Below are 18,922 nucleotides of genomic sequence, written 5' to 3'. Positions count from 1 at the left end.
TTCTGGATGTTTAGGAATGCTCGTATTTATTAAAAAGCACATTATTACCACACGAGTTGCTGGGTGAGGTAAGCAGGAAAGAATCAAGTCTGTGAGCTGAAAAGTGGTGTAATACCAGTTATGTTTGCAATGCTTATGATGTCAGAGAACTAATTTCAGCTAAATGGAAGAAAGCTGTACAATATCTAAGAGAACTTGCAAGAATAAAAACTAAGTCACTTCTATTCTGTGTCTCTGAAAAGAAGACTGGCCTGTCCACAAGCCTGTCTTTCAAGATACTTCATTATTCAGTAATGTTTGTCTGAAACTAGAGGCCAGTAAATAGAATAACTGACTAAAAATGGAATTGAGCAGAGTCAGGTTTTGCCTGCAGTTGCCAGGAAATTCCATTAAAGTCACTGAAAACTGCATACTGAGAAAGAAATTTCGTTTGACTTGACTGTGCACTTCATATCATGTTAAATGTATATGTGGATGGAGATCCAGTCAGCTTTTCAAATTCGTAATGACTTCATGTTGTTAAGGGAAGCACAGCATCAAAGAGTTCAAGGCATCCAGGTGACACTGTAGCCATTTATTTGGTAAAGCACTGGAGCAGTTGTACATTCAGCCTATTACCTGTAATGCTTTATTTCACAAAAACTGTTACATTTCTTCCACAACACTGTCAGTGAAGGATGAAATATTAATAGATACTTAACACTGAGGTATAGCTTTGAATTTAAGAATTTGCATTCATTTCTTCTATTCGTAGTTTTCAAGTACTTGTCATCTTCCATTGGCTCGTGAGATTGGTTCTTGAAATGAGATAACTTCAGAGTAAATCAGGAATTAATGTTTGAATTCAGGTTCCTGAACTAAGCTGCTGGTTTTGTCAGTATGTTCAGTAGATGTGACCTGTTGCAAAGAAAAAAAAATGCTGAATTGTGGATTTTTATCTCTTCTTTTTAGTGGCAGATCAGTAGTGGACAAACTTCAACCACCTCTTCAACTGCAAGCAGCACAACATCGACTCCATCCAGCCCCACAGTCACCAGTGCTGCTGGGTGTGATGGGAAGAATTACGGTCCCCCCGTGATAGATTTGAGTTCCCCAGTGGGCAGCTCCTATAATCTGCCATCTCTCCCTGATGTAAGTGTAACAGAGAGGCAATGTTTTACAGATTCTATTTTAAAGTCTTAATGTTTGTGAGGAATATAAACCTTTTAGACTGGAATTCTGTTTGTCAAAATAAGACAGTTCTAGGAAACAAACAGTGCAGAGTTGCCTGCACGTTGCTGGAAATACTCAGAACTGTTCTGGGAGACAGCTGTTAGGACAACTAAGAAAAATAGGATTACAAGTTGTAGTTGTAATTGGACTCATTTGTATGCTCTATATTTTTCTGCAGCCCCCATAATGATCCTTACAAAAATGTGTTAGCTTAGTTTGTTTACCAGTGTCTATAGATAGCAGTGGTTTGCTGATGGCATTTCTGCTAGATTTTTAACATTTTAAAAATCTATTTTTAACTTATTGAAAGAGCTATCTTGGGTAGGTATTAACGGTCAGCATACTGGATATATTCCTTATATCTTTTCCTTTTGGTACTTCTTTTCTTCATATATTCTCTAACATGTCTGTGAGCTCGTGTTAGACAGAGTAAGATCATCATTTCTTAACCTTCTAAGCTTCTCTTTTGTAGTTTCTTCCGAATGGTACTTGTTTGCCACAGGTCCATGTTGGAGTTACTGAGTTTTAGTCAGGTGACTTTATTTTTCCACATAACTGCCTAACCTGTTTTTTGTGGTCTTAAGTTTTGTAGAAATCTGAAGTATCATGCTTTTCTAGTCGTAGCTTGCTGTTATCTCCCATCTGTGCTTTGTCTTTACCTATATACTGTGTGTTCTCTTTATTAAAAGGGAGTACAAAGACTATAGAATCACAGTATCTGTCAGATGTAAAGGGGCAACTACACAACATGGTCATAAAGCTACTGAGTCTGTGAGACATTTTAGCATATTTATTTCTGTGCACAGTATTAGGAACTCTTCTACTTGTGTATGATTGAGTTTACACTTTTAAGGTACATGGCCTAAATCACTGTAAATGTGCTCACCTTGCCAAAGCTGCTGCATCCACTTTGGATACATATTATCGAACATTATCTTATATATTGAAAGAAACCAAACATTTCAAAAAGTCATTCCTCCTTATCAAACCAGAATGTGTGTTTTTTACGGAAAGTTAAAATGCTGCATTGGGAGCCAGTAGAATATAGTTCAGTTATCTGGCCTGAGCCACAGTGGAAAGAACAAGTGTTGGTTTGCTGTTTCCATTTTGAGTCAATATGCATGGCTCGTGTCCAGAAGGTATGTGGGACAGATGGGATTGAGTATCCTGTGAGTTTCTTCCAGTCCTGTTGAACACCACTGGATTGAGGGGTAGTTTGTGTATAGCGTATTGCCTTTTCAAGAGTATTTATTGTGAGCATGTCCAAAGAAGGTGTGGAGATAAACTTACTTCGGTGTGTGAAAGCTCCCTGTTTGATTTAAGCCTCCTCTGTAGCCTGTGGAGAAAAATTGGCACTTACAAAATCATCTGCTCTTAAAATAAATCCCTGTCTGGATTTGGCTGTTTCATTTTCTTTTTAGGGAAACTAAGATGATATGTTTTAAAGTAACCATCTCACTTTTGGATGGTTAAACTTTGGTGAAATGCATTTTGGTCTTCGCTTTCAAAATTGCAGAATGACAGAGGCTTTTTGGTTTTGTTTGATTTTTGTTGTTTTGGAGGGGGTTTTTTTTCCCTTCCCAACACTAACTGCTTCCCTTTGCTTCCCCCCTTTTAGATTGATTGTTCAGGAAACATCACACTGGATAATGCTGTAAGGAAGGATGGCACTGTAGAGCAGAATCAGCCAAAACCCCCTTCAAACAGGACTGTGCAGTCACCAAATTCCTCGGTACCATCACCAGGCCTCTCAGGTAATTAAATGTGATGCAATTTTCCATTTAAATGGTGCAATTGTAAAAGCTAATGTGGCACTGACATCAGAATTAATTCTGTTTTATATTAAAGATGAGAAATAAGAAAATGAAGGCAAAGTTGTAGAAATGCTAGTAGGAGGTAGAGTTGAGATAATATTTTAGCATTGTGCTCAAAAGTTTAGCATCCAGATCTTAAAAACAGGGAGGGGAAAAATGGGTAGATTTTGGCAAATTGGATAGAAATCCACAGGAAAGTGACACTCTCAGGTGTACACCAGATGAAGACCTAGCAGCTGTGGTAAGAGACAAGTATTTGAGAAAGTGAGATAGGATGTAACAGCAGACTAGAAATGGTGCCTTGGGTGGGTAGTGCAGCACTGACACAGCATGACCAGAGAAGTTACTGTGACGGGTGGCTGAATGTGGTGGACCTGGAGGATCCAGGGGATTCCTGTCACCATGTTGGTGGCCAACAGCAGCTATTCCTTGCTCCCATTTTCTGACCTGAGCTGTGGGAAGGCTGTGTGAGTGGGAATTCCCGGGGAGCACTCATGCAATGTTCCTGTGTTCATGTGGTGGTCCCACATTCCGCCGGGATAGCAGGGACAGCGGGCAGTGCCTTCACAGGCAGCACAAACAGCCTGCTCAGGGCTGCTGCTCAGCAATCTGCTTCACAAGGCTTTCGGCTCTCTGGGTCCCAGACTTCTTCCTGCTCGCCAGCTCCAAGTTTCCTGGCAGTTCTGAGAGATCTGCTTGAATTTAGTAAGTCAGAACAGGCTGCAGTGATCAGGTGGAGAGGTCAGCCAGGCAGAGGTACTCCCGCATCAGCCTGCTTGCATGCAAGGGCCCTTTCTTAGTGCTCTCTTTCCCTCTGTTAACTCATGCCTCTCATCCTTTCATGGAAGTGCATTAAATGAGGTATTTGTCACTTCTAGAGACATTTTCCCCAAAACGTGTGTACTTCTCTGAGTTGTATCTCAGACTGGGCGCAGACCTGTGTTCTCTTCTAATCTGATTGTTCTGTCCCAGGAGGAATCAGTGTGACAAACGTGCACCCTCCAATTCGTTCACCCAGTGCCTCCAGTGTTGGGAGCAGAGAGAGGTAAGGAAAGTGTGTGAGAGAAGAAAATGTAACTTCCATCTCCACAGAACATGCCTCAGTCTCTTCTCTCTTTAATGCATAAAGATGTTGATTTGTCTCATCTTCTGTGTTAGCAGGTCAGGCCCGATGGTTGTTATAGCACTCTTTGCATTCTAAAAGCAGTAATTTCATTTGTAATGTATTAATAGAACATCTAAAGATGTATTTTAACTCTGTAAATGATGGCTGGGCTGGTGTTATTAAAAGAACACCATTTACAAATCAGGTTTTAAGTTCAGAAAAATCAGCTAAAGTAAAAACCTGCATATTGAAAGCCCTCATGGAACTGTAAATTACTTCAGCTTTAAGGAACTGATGTTACAAAGAGGGTTACTAGGAATTTTCTGCTGCAATACAGTTAAGTGAGCACTAGATATCTACTGAGAGTCTACACAAATGTTTTTATCCCTTACTGATGGAATATTAATGAACAAATATATTTACACAGTGTTGTTTGAAGAGTGCAGATCCGTTAATGCGTTGCAATAAATTAGAGCATACATCTGACATGAGATTAATTTTTCATGCAGAGAAAAATCAGATGACATTCATCCTACTTGAGTTGGAAATGCAGGTGCTTTTTAATCTGGAATACCTTTTGCTCTATTCCATTTACATGGCAAATTCTCTGAAGGACTCTTATGAACAGTTTAAATGGTTGTTTGAAGAGTTTTTACTTGCATTTAAAAATGTGATTAGATATGCTGCTGCTTGAATTCATTTTGTTAGATTTAAATTCTTCATTTTATTTAAAAATATAAGCAGGAATTTTAAAGTTTGATTATCCACTCTCATCCTGTTAGGACTAAATATATGAAAAAAGACAGATCTAGTTCTAAAAGTAGGGTCCAAGTTTTGGTAGACCTGCAAGGCTCTAAGAAAGTTTTCCAAGATAATGTAAATATGTGTCTTATCTGCCTATTCAGTTGTGTGGTTTACAATGTTCAGTGGAGGTGCTTTTTTGTGTATGGTCTGAAAGAAACAGAGAGTATTGGCAAATTCTGCACTAATGGGTCAAACCATGAGTAATTCTCTAGTTTTGGGGCTGCACCATTAAAATTTTCCCATTTGGTAATGTGTTTTAAGTATACCTCAAAGGAAATAAACGTGAGTGTTGCATTCCATAAAGGGAATACTACTCAGGATTCAAAGAAACAAAGCAGATTAACATCCTGAGGTCTTGGAAGGCATTAGTGTACAATAGGTGTCCAGTTCTGAATCCTAATTTCCTTTTTTTTCCTGCCTCTTCCTGTCACTTACAGTTCTGGCTCCTCCAGCAGGCCACCAGGAGCTGATTCTACACACAAAGTCCCTGTTGTTATGTTGGAGCCAATCAGGATTAAACAGGAGTCAAGTGCATCAAATGAGAACTTTGATTTCCCAATTGTTGTAGTGAAGCAAGAGATGGAGGAGGAACCCCGGCCTCGGAATGTAATGTTTACAGCTAGAAAGATCTCCTTTCTCTTTGGGGCGCATTTCGTATTTATGGGGACTAAAATCATTTACTCATATTCTGTTGGGAACTGTATCAGGGGAGAACTAAAAAACTAAATAAAAGGAAGAGGCGAAACTCAGAATCAAACTAGCCCAACTGCCAGTTAAATTAACTGGTGTGATCAGACTGCTTTTATCCATTGAAAATCTGGGAAATTCAGAAATAGCTTGCAGAGATGAAATTTTCAGATGCTGCTAGGAAGTGTTTCCAGGAATATCCATGAACAGGAATATCCATAAACAAGGTACTAGATTTTTGGGCCATCAGAAATTAGTTTTTTTATTGGTGGAGCAGTAAATAGCCTTTCGTAGCTAATTTCTTGTATTCATTTCCCTGTGTTAGAGTGTGTTAGTAATTTCTGCATGCACGTTGCAGGCTGTATGGCTGCTGGCATGTAAATTTGTTATTCATGTCAGTTTGCACATTGTCAGGGTCATGTAAATTCACATAAATACTGTCATCTGACTTCCTTTGTTTTTTCCTGCAGTCCATACTTACTTCCCTGCTGCTGGATACCAATCACAGTTCCACTTCTGATGAAGCTATGCTAAGAACAGATGCACCAGACAGCACAGATGACCAGCCAGGGGTACTGCAGAGCACATTCCCTGGGAAAACAGGATGGATGGGATCCTCCCACACTGGCGAGGGCAGAAAAGAGGATGATCCCAATGAAGATTGGTGTGCTGTGTGTCAAAATGGAGGGAAGCTCCTTTGCTGTGAGAAGTGTCCTAAAGTATTCCATCTTTCTTGTCATGTCCCTACATTGATGAGCTTTCCAAGGTAATTGACTATTTCAATTCCATCTAAAACTGCACTAAAAGACATTAGACTTGTGTTGTGAAATGCAGGATAAGAAGTTTCAGTCTCAGAGAAAGAGATGTGTCTTTTAAAAAGTCTTGTATCCAGGAGTTTTATTAGTTGAAGAAAATCTGAATTTTCATGAAACTTCAGCTTAATTGTATATTTTTCTACAAAATCTAGTAAAACTCTTCACTTATTTGACAACTAAGCAAGATCAATCATGGGCATCTGTTATTAAACTAGGAAACAGAATTACCAATCTGTCATAAAATGTTTTAAGGGTGACTGAAAATAGTTATATTTCTTAATAATAGTGATTAAAAAAAAGAAAAATTATGAAATGTCTACAGGAAAAATCTGAATTAATATAGTATTAAATACATTACTTCAGGGCTAAACATGGCTAGACTCCAAGCATGGGATGTGTAGTGACTGACATCTTTTATAACATCTCAGTCAGTGTTGAAACAAGCATTAAGCTTTCTTGATTTGCTGTTACAAAACCATTGCTCACTTTCTTGACTTTCAAAATAGAGTCTTAAATAGATTATTGTTATAAGCATTACCGGCGTTTGCATCTGGAACTTCTGGAATTAGTGTCTGTGATTAAAATAAACGGCATTTTGCAATGCCCCAGCTTGGAAATGTCATGCAATAAGCTTGTTTGTATTAAAGGATAAAAACATTGGTCATAACATGCTCACTGGTTAATGCTTTTATAAATATTGGGTTTTCTGATTAAATACCAGCATAGTTTACTGGTGTAAAACATTTGGATAGCAGCTTAGATTAGCACACTGATATCTCTGTGCTACTCTGAACATGCACTTGTGGAAGTGTATCTTTCTTTTAAATGTCACTTTTACTTTAAATGTCACTCTTACTTCTTGAGACTTCAGATTCTAGGGGGTTTTTTTTATTATTATTAAAACAATGCTATGTTACAACTTTATGCCATAAGGAAAACCCAGTAAGGTTACAGTAAGCACTTTTTGAATGAATATTCTTTCTGGCAAGGAAACAAAAAGTAATCTTGAAGCAGGAAGATAACTACGCCTTACAGGACTTGGTTTCTATGAAAATTAAACAGTCAATGTACAAGTCTTTAAAATGCTTCATTTTTACTGGATCATTCAGTGGAAACTGAGGTAATGGTGTCTGAGGGCAAGGGAGCCAAAAGCCACTTTGATAGCAGGTGTTCAGATCTGTAAAGGTGCATATGGCTACAGGTGCATTGGGTTCCTGGTCTCCTGAGCACAGTTAGCTGAAATTTCCTCCTGACTTCTGATGTATCAGATTCTTGCTCTCATCTTTGTGGGGTTGCTTTGCCTTTTTTTTTTTTTTTTCCCCCCAGCTAGAAGTCTGCCAAACAAACTTCAGTCTCTTAGCATTAGTTCCTTCAAACACACAAAATAATTTTGTTATTACTGTGTCAGCGGTGTCAGTCTGCTGCTTCAACTAGATCAGGTTGCTCAGAGCCCCATCCAACCCAACCTTGAACGTTTCCAGGGATGGGGCATCCACCACCTCTCTGGGGAAGTTGTGCTGAGTGTTTCACAGTCCTCACTGTAAAAAACTTTCTCCTTGTATCCAGTCTGAATCTACCCTCTTTCAGTTAAAAACTATGTTCCCATGTAGATTGGTTAGGCCACAGCATTTTTTTTCCCTCATTCCAACCTACCACATTCTTCCTGATTCTTGGATATTTTAATGCATTGTTCCTCTGTCTTTAATTTGTTCTTTGTTTTGCTGTATCACCTAAGGATTTTTAGGTCATGGCCTGTATCAATTTTTTGTGTGTCTGCCACATCATTTCTGTAAGACTGGTCCAGGCACATGGGTGACACTGTCAAAAATCACTCTGTGAAGTTAAGACAGTAGAAAGTAAAACTTCTTGAAGCAAAATGCCATCATTCACCACTGCATGCTAAAACTGGCAGATGGTGAAAATCTTTGGATCACTCTGAATAGAAAACAGTAAGATTTTCTTCTTAAATTTGTGAAATCTTCTGCCTTACTACTGAAATGAAGTAAAGGGCGCTGCAGAAACTATTTCCCATTTATGAAGACACTTTATAATAACATATCTCTGGGTAAATACATGCAGTTGATCTCGTAACTGGTTATTGCTGGATTCTGTCTGTTGTGTGACAGTTCAGCCCTCTGGTGGTTATGTGCAAGCCTGCAGATATCTTTGTTTTTTCTTTTTTTTCTTTTTTTTCTTTTTTTTTTGGTAGAGAACTATATTGAAAACATAAACTCTTCATAGTTTTCCCTAAACTTTCAAGTTCATAAATTGTGTTCAACAATCAGTGGACATAGCTTGCAGAACTATCGATCTTATAATCTTATGCTGAGCTTTAAATCTCCAGTATTGTTTTATAGAAACTAGTAAAATCATGAACATCTGAAAGTTTTAGGGAGTGAAATATTTTCAGTTTTGCAAAGAATCTTGTCTATGGTGATCTCTGTAGATTAGTAATGTGTGTAGATCAAGCTTGTTGAGGGTATGTAGTTCTAACCATATAATGCCAACACTTTTCCTTCTGTTCAGCCCATATGACTCCTGTCGTTACGGTTGTACAGGGCTCTCCATAGTGCTATCCTTAAATCCTGCGAGCTCAAGTGAAAAAAATTCAGTATTGACAAAGGTAGAGACTATATGTATCTTTCTGCACAGACACCATTAATGACACCAGTGCCACTAAAAGGAAACAAAGTTGTAGTAAAGCATTTTTGCCAGCTGTCACAGCCTTTTGTACCACCAAGAAAACAACAGAGAGAAAACCCACCCCATAGATGGAGGATTTACCCAGAAATACAGGGAAAGCTTTCTGGCAAAGGAGTGCTCCCTCACTGAGGTCTGTGTGTCTGTTTGTCTTCTTTAGTGGAGAGTGGATTTGTACATTCTGTCGGGATTTGTCCAAGCCAGAAGTTGAGTATGACTGTGATAAACCTGCTCACAGCTCTGAAAAAAGAAAATTGGAAGACACCATAGGTTTGGCACCCATAGACCGCAGGGTAAGGACAAAATTATTATTTAAAACTTCTAAGCTGAATTAATTTTGAACTGTGTTAGAAGCTCTTGTCAGTGTTTTACCTGTTTTCAGTTGGCAGCTTTTGTAAATACGTTGAAATTAGTATTTCATTCGGGTCTTAGTCTACATGTAGAACGTTCATTAGAGTAGTAGAGAGAAGACTCCCAGGCTCATACAACATATGACACTGGTTATGTGGGTGATGATGATGAAATTTATTGCTAACACAGTATCTAAATACTGCCAATGCAGTGTATAATATAAGTAGGTCTGAAGGGCTGTAACATAGTAGGTTCAGCTGGAAACGTTCAGGTGTGCAGAAAGCACAATTGCAAAGCAGTAAAGCAGCCATGGAGCTACTTTAGGATTTTATCTCCACCTGTTGCTCACCTGTCCAAAATTGAGTGTTTCCATCCTCGGGCTGGACGGACCCTGCAGGTGTCCCTTCTGGGGTGGGATCCACCTGGAAGCTGCCCTGCAGCCTCTGGAGATCAGTTGGCCCAGTCTCCAGGAGCCTTTTGTACCCTTTTGTTGCAGGCCCACGTGTACCAAGATCAGTCACAACCATCACCACTCCCCCATCTCTGGAATGTATTAATTATGCAAGCATCCAGACAGTTCCTCCTGCAATTCCCACAATTCCTACCTGGTGTTCTTATCTTAGGACAGATCATATTGCCCATCAAGAGAAGTGTATGTGTGTGGAGGACAGACTGTCACACCATTATTTACGTGTGCTCTATTTGTATTTTGCATTAAATGGAAGTTATAAGCCCTGTAAAGATTCTGATAAGGGATCAGCAAGCATAAAATCACACAGTATTTTTAGAATCTCTCTCAAGGGTCAAGATCCAGTTTAATATATTTGTATACACAAAGAAAAAGGGGAGATACTGAGTTCTGTATTTTCTGTAGTTTGTGATTTTAGAATAAGCCATGTAGGATTCCTGAATTACTTGGGTATCTGTTTTTCTTGACACAGAAGTGTGAAAGACTGCTGCTCTACCTCTACTGCCATGAAATGAGTCCTGCCTTTCAAGATCCAGTTTCTCCCACAGTATGTACCTCACTTCTTTCTATTTTATGTTAGCAGCATATTTGCCATGTTTCTAATGGGATTCTAAAGTTCATTATAATAAGTCAAATTCCACAGACATTCAATGCGTTAAACCTCTTTAGTTTTATTCAAACTGTCTGAAGGGCAAAGTTGAAAGTTGAAGCATTGGGTTGGCAGGGGCTTTACAAGTAAAATTCCACAATAACTGATTTGACTTAATACTTCAGAAATAGTTACAAAACTAAGTTCTAACACTGCTAATTTCATATCCTGAATTACATCCCTGAGAAAGTAAATTGGGATATATTTGGGGGTTTTAAACATGACCTGATTTTGAGAACTGGGGTACTCCATAGTACTAATATGAAATTGAATTTTTTATTGACTTGAAATTTGTAAGTTTAAAATGGTAAACAGTACCTGGGTGCATTAGAAGTCCAAGGATACAAAGAGCTACTACCATGGTCAGATGAAAAGATGTTCTTCAAGACAAGTCAGTGGGGAAAGACAAGTCAATGAGGAAAGAGTTAATTAAAAAGTACTATATTCCTATGCAGCTTTTATTCCATTTGAATTAGAATTCTGAAGAACATTCCCCAGAGTTTAATAATAAGAAACGGCACGAGATTAATTGATTATTCATATTATGGTCGTGTGTTACTAAATTCAGGTATTAAAAATATGCATCTAGTCAGGAGAAAGTAGGAAAAATATTAATATATTACCACTGGTTTTCTTTCTTACTTACTTTCTTATTCCTTTCAAAGAAAAAAAAAATCTTAATCCTTCAACCACAGTTTGGGTATGAAAACCATTGATATCTCTGAAATTGCCACCATTTCAAAGGACTTACTTCATATGGTGGTCTTGAGAATGAAACTTAATAGACAGCTTATTTGACTACACCTGAAAATAACGTCCAAACCAACTTATTGGCTCTATTGTATGTAGTTAGTGGAGGTTTTACATTATTCTCTTTGATTTTAAAATAGGCATTGGAAAGAGTATATTTTAGCCAACAAATTGCTGGCTAAATACATACTGTATTACATACATTATGATGTATTTACATACTAAATAATCACTGTTACTCCAGAAACTGTCTGCATGTATGTTAAAAGTGCAATTCTTGTATCTTTGAGTTGTACTTTGAAGATGAGACTAAATCTTGCCCACTCCCTCAAATCTAAAGGTTTATAAAACAATAAATTATGAACATTGCATTTTGGACTTCTTTTTTTCTCTACTTAGGTCCCTGATTACTACAAAATAATCAAAAAGCCTATGGACTTATCAACCATCAAGAAAAGACTTGAAGTGAGCAATTCATTCTACACAAAGCCAGAAGATTTTGTGGCTGATTTCAGACTGATTTTCCAAAACTGTGCTGAATTTAATGAGGTTAGAAAAGTTGATATTTTATCAGGTTTTGTTGGTTTAGTTGCTTTCAGGAAAGTTGTAATGGGGGTAGAACTTGCAACACAAGAACTTACTGCATTAAACTTACTTTGATTATGAGACTGCAGTGAAAACACAGATGAGATTTGACACTGCTGTGTTCTGAGATAACTTTGCAGTGGAGATCTTTGCATAGAAGGGAGGAGGATGGTAACAAACATAGCTGAATGGCAGGACAGCAGCTAAAGAAAAGGACAGTTTTTCATTATACAGGTTAATGGTGGGCATTATGATCTAAAAACAAGTTTAGTCCTCCTTGCATCAGATCTTAAATTCAGTGGGAATTTCATCTGGGAGCTCTGTACTCACCCTTATGATTTCAAGTTGCATGTTAAGTAACTTGTTATCCCCTACTGCAGATAAGGGAACATGTGGTGAAATAGGGATGCAGGTTCTGAGTGGACCACAAAATGAGAGAGAATTACAGTGTAAATAAAGGCTTCTCTAAGGGGTTCTCATCCAGTCACCCTCAATAGCTATAAATTATTCCTGCTCTGGTGATCTCTGCTTCAGGAAACTGATAGGTGTGGTGCCTGTGGATGACTTTAGGACTGCTCAGTCTTCCACGTTACAGTCATTGTCTGTCAAGTAGTATTTTCACTGTTACTAAAAAGATCTGTAAGCTAGAGAAGTTTCCAACACCCTGAGGGCATAGCTATGTCTTTCACAGCACAGCTCTGTTCCCCTGCTCCCACCCCAGTCAGGATTTAAGAGTTCTTAGAATCTTTATACAGCTTTGAGAACCCAGGCAGTGTGGCTTTTGTGGTCACCACCTTCTTTGTGTGTCTTGAGAAAAAAAATCATTGGGGGTTATTGGCTGGAAGATCTGCCCTCACTCTGTGTTTTTGTGCTCTTTGGGGCCCTGTGCTCCATAGCCATTCTTGCTGCTGAGTGATGGTTTTTTGCAGTTTGTACCTAAAAGACCTAATGTGATCTGAGTACAAAGCTATTTCACAATGCACTGATGTTGTTAATTCACCCAACAGCCTGATTCAGAAGTGGCTGATGCTGGCATGAAACTCGAAGCCTACTTTGAAGATCTTCTAAGGAACCTTTATCCTGACAGAAAGTTCCCTGTACAGCCAAACAGCCAAAGTGAAAAAGATAATCCAGAAGTTACCGATGACTCGGATGATGACTTTGTACAGCCCCGGAAAAAGCGCCTCAAAGGAGAAGACCGTCAGTTGCTTAAATGAGCCATGTGTGTTATTGCAGAAGGTTTTTTAAAAACTGAGAATATTCATCACTGGTATCACTGTTTTGACTTGTAGGTTTGTGAATATTTACTAGCCTTTCTACCCCCTGTCTGAAACACAAATCTAATGGAGATCAAGGCATGTGAAGAGCTTCTCTGAAGTTCAAAATCTTTCATCTCTTTTTCGGAGCAGTTCAGAAATTGCCCTTTGCATGGGGTGACAGCTGTTTAACTTGGTTTTGAAGAAGAAGTTTGTATAGAATTGAACTTTAAAAACACAACATGGGTTCAACATGTGGCTTTCTGAGTTTGAAGAAAATGTGATCTCACCAGACTTTTAATTTTACCAAAGGCATGTGGCTGGCCATAATTTGATCTCTCTGTACTGTATTTAACACAAGCCATGAAAAAAGATGGTGTAATGTTACTGTCCTGCACTACTGATGGGTGCAATGAAAGTGTAGTTGCCCCCAGAGAAGTTACTGGAAATTTACCTGTCTATCTAAACCAAGACAGAGGGTATTAAAAATAACTTAAAAAAAAAAAAAAAGGAAAAGGAGGAATTTGTGTGAGAGTTTCTAATGGAGGAAGTAAAGGACAATATTTTGGTTTGCACCATTTTTCTCACCACCAGCAGGAAACAATGTATTTCTGTACCATTTTGTTTAACAGGTGTCTCAAGTGTGATGTACCTCTGTTTAATGAAGTTGGTGGGAAAGTCTTGAGTGGAAAAACGTTTGTTTGGAAAACCAGTCATTTTTGTGAATTTTTAAAGACAAAAAAAAGCATCCTTTCTGTCTACAATGTCTTGTTCTTTTCTCATATTCTAAATATGTCAGAATGCAATCAGTGTTCACTTGGGAGTACCCAAGTTTGAAGAGAATGACATTGCTCTTAAGCCCTCCATCTTTCCCTGATGACCACAAAATGAGGATGAATTACCTTATTTTGTTCCAGCTTCTTTCCAGGAGCTCTGACAAAAACGTTGGAATTGCTTCTGCCCTAGAGTGCACCTCCAGTGGGACCCACCTGTGAAAGCTTTCCATCAGTTCTGTAGTTCCAGCTGGCTCCCTACAAAATTCCAAACTTAATCCAAACAAAACTTCATCTGATTCTAACCTTTTATTTTAAGGCATCTCTGAGGGCTATTGCTTGGGGTTTAATTTCTGCGAGAGAGGATTCCCACAACTTCAACACTGCTGATGGATGATGTCCCCAGGCTGGAAGGGAAGGGATTTGGGGTGGCTGGGACATACCTGGGGGTGTGTGGGAGCTCCAGGAGTGGGCACCGGGAATTGCTGTCTGAGCCCCTCCCAAACACACCGTGCTGACATTCCCGGGTAATGCCAGCTGTTCCTTGGGGCAATTTTGGGGTGTGGGTGGGGCCTGTCCAGGCTGAAGCATCTCCCGGGGCCTGTTCAGAGCAGCCCCGGGCTGAGGAGCTGCAGGCAGCCCTTTATCCATGTCCATCCGAGCACTGCCCAGGAATCCCAGTGCCCCTCCCGGGGATGCGTGTCTGGCACGCTGCGAGCCACGGGCAGGACACTGCAGGCACAGCTCCTCCCCTGCAAATACCGAGGAGAAGAGGTGCTGGTTCCCTTCCTGGGGCTCCCGGCCTCCTCCCAGCCCGCATTCCCAGCCAGCTGGGACACACAGGAAACACCAAGGAACATTCCTGGCAATGAGCAGGAGTCACCCAGGGCTCTGTGCAGCTCTGAGCCAGGAAAGTGGCCCAGCCTCAGCACCTGCCGTGATTTTGGGCTGTGAACACTCACCTGCAGGAAACGCCCCTCTGCAGGCAGGACCAGCTCTGACACTCCCCAGGAGAACTTTGGCCATGGACCAAGTGAACCCTCAGGACTTGTCCTGCTCATTTCTCCCTGGAAAAGGACATGGAATGAGCACCTTTACAGCTGTTGGGTAAATTCTGGAAAGGACGGGAAACCAGGGTTATTAGAAGGGTTTTCTGCTGTCATGTCAGGTACCAACCCGTTCTGCTCTAGAGCCTTTCTAGGGGCTGGTGTGTAAAGCAGCATTAGCGGGAGAGGAGGAGCTGGATTTGCATAGGAATTCCCTTGCCGGTAGCAGCCATTCCCATCCCAGGCAGGACCTTCCTCAGGAGCCTGAGATTGGCTCAGGTGCTTGGAGCAGGGTGCTCAGAAGGCCAAGGTTCTGAATTCAATCCCCACATGGGCCAGTCACTTATCACCGTTTGACCTGATGATCCTCATGGCTCTTTCCGACTCAGAACCTCCTGTGCTCTGGAAGTAAAGAGCAAACTGTTTACGCTGCCTTTTTAAACCCACTGGTGTTTCCATTGGAGAGCGGGAGCCACAGGGAAAGCGGGGGAGAGGAAGGACAGCATCAAGTCTCTCCCGGCAGGTGCCGGGTGAGGCTGGAGCGGGGCCGAGCCCCGGTCCCGCCCCGGGCGCAGTCGGAGCGGGAGCGGCAGCGCCGGACTCGGCCCCAGCGCCCGCCCCGCTCCAGCCCCGCTCGTTCCGCGGGGCCGCGGCGGGCGGGAGCCCCCGGGGAGCGGCCACGGGGGAGCGGGAGGCGGGCGCTGCCGTGCCCGGGGGCGCCGGGCCGGGGGCGTTCCCATGCCCGGGGCCGCGGGCGGGCCGGGAGCGGAGCGCGCTCCGGGGGCTGCGGGGCCGGCCCTGCCCGGCGGGGGGCGCTGCGCTCGCCGCCGCTCCGCGCCCGCCAGGCGGCGCCCCAGCTGAGGGAGCGGCGGCGTCGGGGGTCCCCGCGCCCCGCCCGCTTCCAGCCGGGATCCAGCGCCTGCTCCGGGGAACCGCCGCCCTCCTCCCGGCACCGGCACGGCCCCGGCTCCCCGCGGCCACGGCGGGACCGTGCCCGGAGCCCCGGCGGGACCCCAGCCCAGCCCCGGCCGAAGCAGGAGCGGCGGCGCCGGGCTCCACCCCAGCGCCCGCCCCGGAGCGGCTCCTCCCGCCCGCGGCCATCCCGGTCCCCATCCCGGTCCCCATCCCGGTCCCCATCCCGGTCCCCGCCCAGAAAAAAGCGGCTCCGCCCGGGAGCCCCGGCAGGACCCGGCCCCAGATCTCCGGGCTCGGATCCCGGTGCCGGCCCCACCTCAGCGCCTCGGGCTCCGCACAGCGCTCCGAGCGACGGTCCCGCCGCGCCCCGGGATGAGCATCCACCGCGCCGAGCGGAGCGGGCGCGGATCCGCCGGGATTTATGGGCGGGGCGGGGCCGGCACAGGTGTGAAGGGCGGGGCCGGCTCAGGTGCGCGGGGCCCCAGAGCGGCTGCGCGGGGCGGGGCCGAGGGGATTTAAACCCCGGGAATCTTTTTAGGAGCTATTTGCCCCTCGGCCCTCGGGGCGGGAGCCCGCGGCCGGGCCGGGCTCTATATCTCTCTAGATCTCTTTTCTTCTACGTTTCTTTGCTTTTGTACTTCTTTTCTTCTATACCTCTCGTTTCTCCCCTCCTTTCCTCCCCTCCTCCACCCCCTACTCCCTACCCCCGGCCCGGTTCCCCCCTATTCCCCCTCACTGCTAGATCAGAGTCATTCTTTAAATACCCTTCCTATTGTATCAATCTGTTGAATAGTCATATTTTCCCATAAACTAGTTTCCATATTCTAGGAACTGTTTTGCATGGTCCCTCCTTGGGTCCGCCTTTTTAGAGCATGCGTGTTTCTTGGCTGTGTTTTCATTCTCACCTCCAGTTTGGGCCTTGGTCCATGCTTTCTTCAGATGGTAGACGCTGATAGTTGATCTCTCAATAGCAGAGTCTTCTTTACATGTTCACTGCATGTTATCCTGGCCAAACAGACAGTTTAAGCATTCTATGTCAACTACTACCACTATGCCTAATTTTCTTTACTAATAGCAGAAATAAAAAACTTACATCCTTACCACAACGTTATTAATCGTATAGCACACATCTTGCGAAAAGCTGACTTTATAATATACATTTATAACGATTCCCCCTTCTTTCTTTTATAATTCATTTGGCTTGAGCCATATTGTTTGTTTTCTAGCCTCCATTATTTGTTCCTTTTTTTTTTCACAGATCATTTTTGCTTCTTCAAAGGGATGTTTTACATTATTTTGTTTCTTTAACACCATGATCTTTTGTGCTGTTCTGGATGTAGTCAATTTTGGGTCTGTAGGCATTGTTATCACTTGCATGCCTTGAACTACGTTTGTGATCAGCCGAATAAAACAGGGGATATCAGGCCAGCGGTAGCACATAAGAGAAAAAAATCCTAGTTTTTTCCACCATTCTATTCTCAGTAAATTATCCCACCAGCTGCTTTTTAGCATTGATTCCCACTCTTGGACCAGTACATGAGCTATTTTCCTGACGTCATTGACTACATCCAGAAGAGCACCTCTGTTGTCATCTCTTTTCAAACAACAATCTGATGTATTAGATTTTCTACAAACACCCCCTTCTTCAGCTAGTAAATAATCTAGAGTTAACCTGTTTGGATATACTGCTGCTCTTGTTTGGCAATGTTGATTTGATATTAATTCCAATGCCTGACCAATTTTGTTTGTTACTATTTCTACAACAGCCTGGAGTCTTCTGATGCGGTTCACCATATAAATTGGGGTCCGATATCCCCAACTCCCATCTTGTGCTCAGGTGGCTGGCCCATATGTTTCCAATATGTGTCCAGGGGGCCATTCATCATTTTTTGAATCCTCCAATCACATCCCTCTTATTTCTTTCCAAGTCCTCATAAACTGGCATCCCTAATTGATCTCCCTTTGGTCCTGGTAAAAGAAAGAATCCTGGCTGTATGATTCTCAAAGTGCAACTCCCTTTCCACCTAGAGGGGAGTCTTGGGTATGCCCTCTTTCCACATATCAAAATCAGCCATCCAGTGCCTTTCAATAATAATTTTCCTGTTGATTTATATTCTCCCAAAATAAGGATTTTTTTCTTTATCATTACACTGAAAAAGTCCAACTTCATTATTATATTTACAATTTCCTTTTTTCATTTTCTTTTGAGCCCAATACCAAGTTGGTTCCTCGATCCACCATGTAAAAGTTCCATTGCTTACCTTGTATCTTTTACAGGGAGTGTTTCCCACTTCATTAAGAGAATCTTTTCCAGTGCACCAGAGACATTCTTCCCCTATCACTGTTGACCTTAAAATCCACCCTTCTGGTCAGTTTTCCCCTTTTATATTTGTCTGATTCCACTTAAGGAGTTCAACTGGGCCTAAGCAACTGCCTTTCGATGGCCATTCCTCTGACATCAAAGCCCCTCCACAGACCCAACAGTTGGTTATGTTAAGCTTTTTACTTATTCTTTCCCCCAATTCCATAAACAGATTTTCCCCCAGTCTTGATATATCTATTTCTTTTTCTAATTGCTGGTTCAGTTTTGTATACAAATCTTGGAGTAAAATTTGTACAGGGTTTGATTGCTTTGCTAGCTTTGTCTTTTTGCTCACCAGTTGCTCTTTTACTAAATCTTGGACTTTACTCCCAACAGCACATGTGAAACAAATCCATCTTTCCCCTTTTGGACACTTACTTCCCAACCTGCCATCACTGGTCCCCAAGTTTTCTGCAACCCAATATTTTCTCCCATTATGAATACCATTATTTAATTTGGATGGGTTATAACAGTGACTGTTGATATGGGTATGTGTAATAAGAAAGGAACCTCGGTGTTTTTCCATATCCAACTTTTGATAGCATCCGTGGCATGACTTTGCTGATATCCTATAAGGGAAAAGACAAAGAATGAGTGACAGAAAAAGGAATGACAGAGGTCTGGGATGG

At 42.1% G+C, this 18,922-nt stretch overlaps 1 protein-coding gene and 1 long non-coding RNA gene across 6 annotated transcripts in view; one reads left to right on the top strand and one right to left on the bottom strand.

Moving 5' to 3' along the window:
* Positions 1–13,945, top strand: part of TRIM24 (tripartite motif containing 24) — a 58,529-nt gene extending 44,584 nt beyond the window's left edge. Inside the window, exons 11-19 of the mRNA XM_066183790.1 lie at positions 952–1,131; positions 2,831–2,966; positions 3,999–4,071; positions 5,373–5,541; positions 6,093–6,388; positions 9,298–9,430; positions 10,430–10,504; positions 11,756–11,905; positions 12,949–13,945. Coding sequence (XP_066039887.1) covers positions 952–1,131; positions 2,831–2,966; positions 3,999–4,071; positions 5,373–5,541; positions 6,093–6,388; positions 9,298–9,430; positions 10,430–10,504; positions 11,756–11,905; positions 12,949–13,158 — 1,422 coding nt within the window. The 3' untranslated portion in view covers positions 13,159–13,945. The remainder of the gene's footprint in view (positions 1–951; positions 1,132–2,830; positions 2,967–3,998; positions 4,072–5,372; positions 5,542–6,092; positions 6,389–9,297; positions 9,431–10,429; positions 10,505–11,755; positions 11,906–12,948) is intronic.
* Positions 577–16,560, bottom strand: LOC136289725 (uncharacterized). 5 transcript variants are annotated; one of them, XR_010720854.1, is made up of 8 exons: positions 16,248–16,560; positions 15,147–15,418; positions 14,933–15,037; positions 14,100–14,186; positions 12,012–12,144; positions 10,925–10,986; positions 9,222–9,377; positions 577–897 (listed from the first exon to the last, which is right to left on the bottom strand). It is a non-coding gene; the product is annotated as an uncharacterized lncRNA (long non-coding RNA). The 5 variants fall into 5 exon arrangements; XR_010720855.1 differs by lacking the exon at positions 577–897 and adding an exon at positions 12,272–12,356 and having other exon boundaries at positions 9,079–9,377; XR_010720856.1 differs by lacking the exon at positions 9,222–9,377.
* Between the last annotated feature and the right edge of the window lie 2,362 nt (positions 16,561–18,922).

This window comes from Chamaea fasciata, unplaced genomic scaffold, assembly GCF_029207755.1.
Source record: "Chamaea fasciata isolate MVZ Bird 193981 ecotype frontalis unplaced genomic scaffold, bChaFas1.0.hap1 SCAF_5, whole genome shotgun sequence".
NCBI classification, from domain to species: Eukaryota; Metazoa; Chordata; class Aves; order Passeriformes; family Sylviidae; genus Chamaea; species Chamaea fasciata.
The sequence above is the reverse complement of the archived record's forward strand: the minus strand, read 5'-3'. Positions and strand labels throughout refer to the sequence as shown.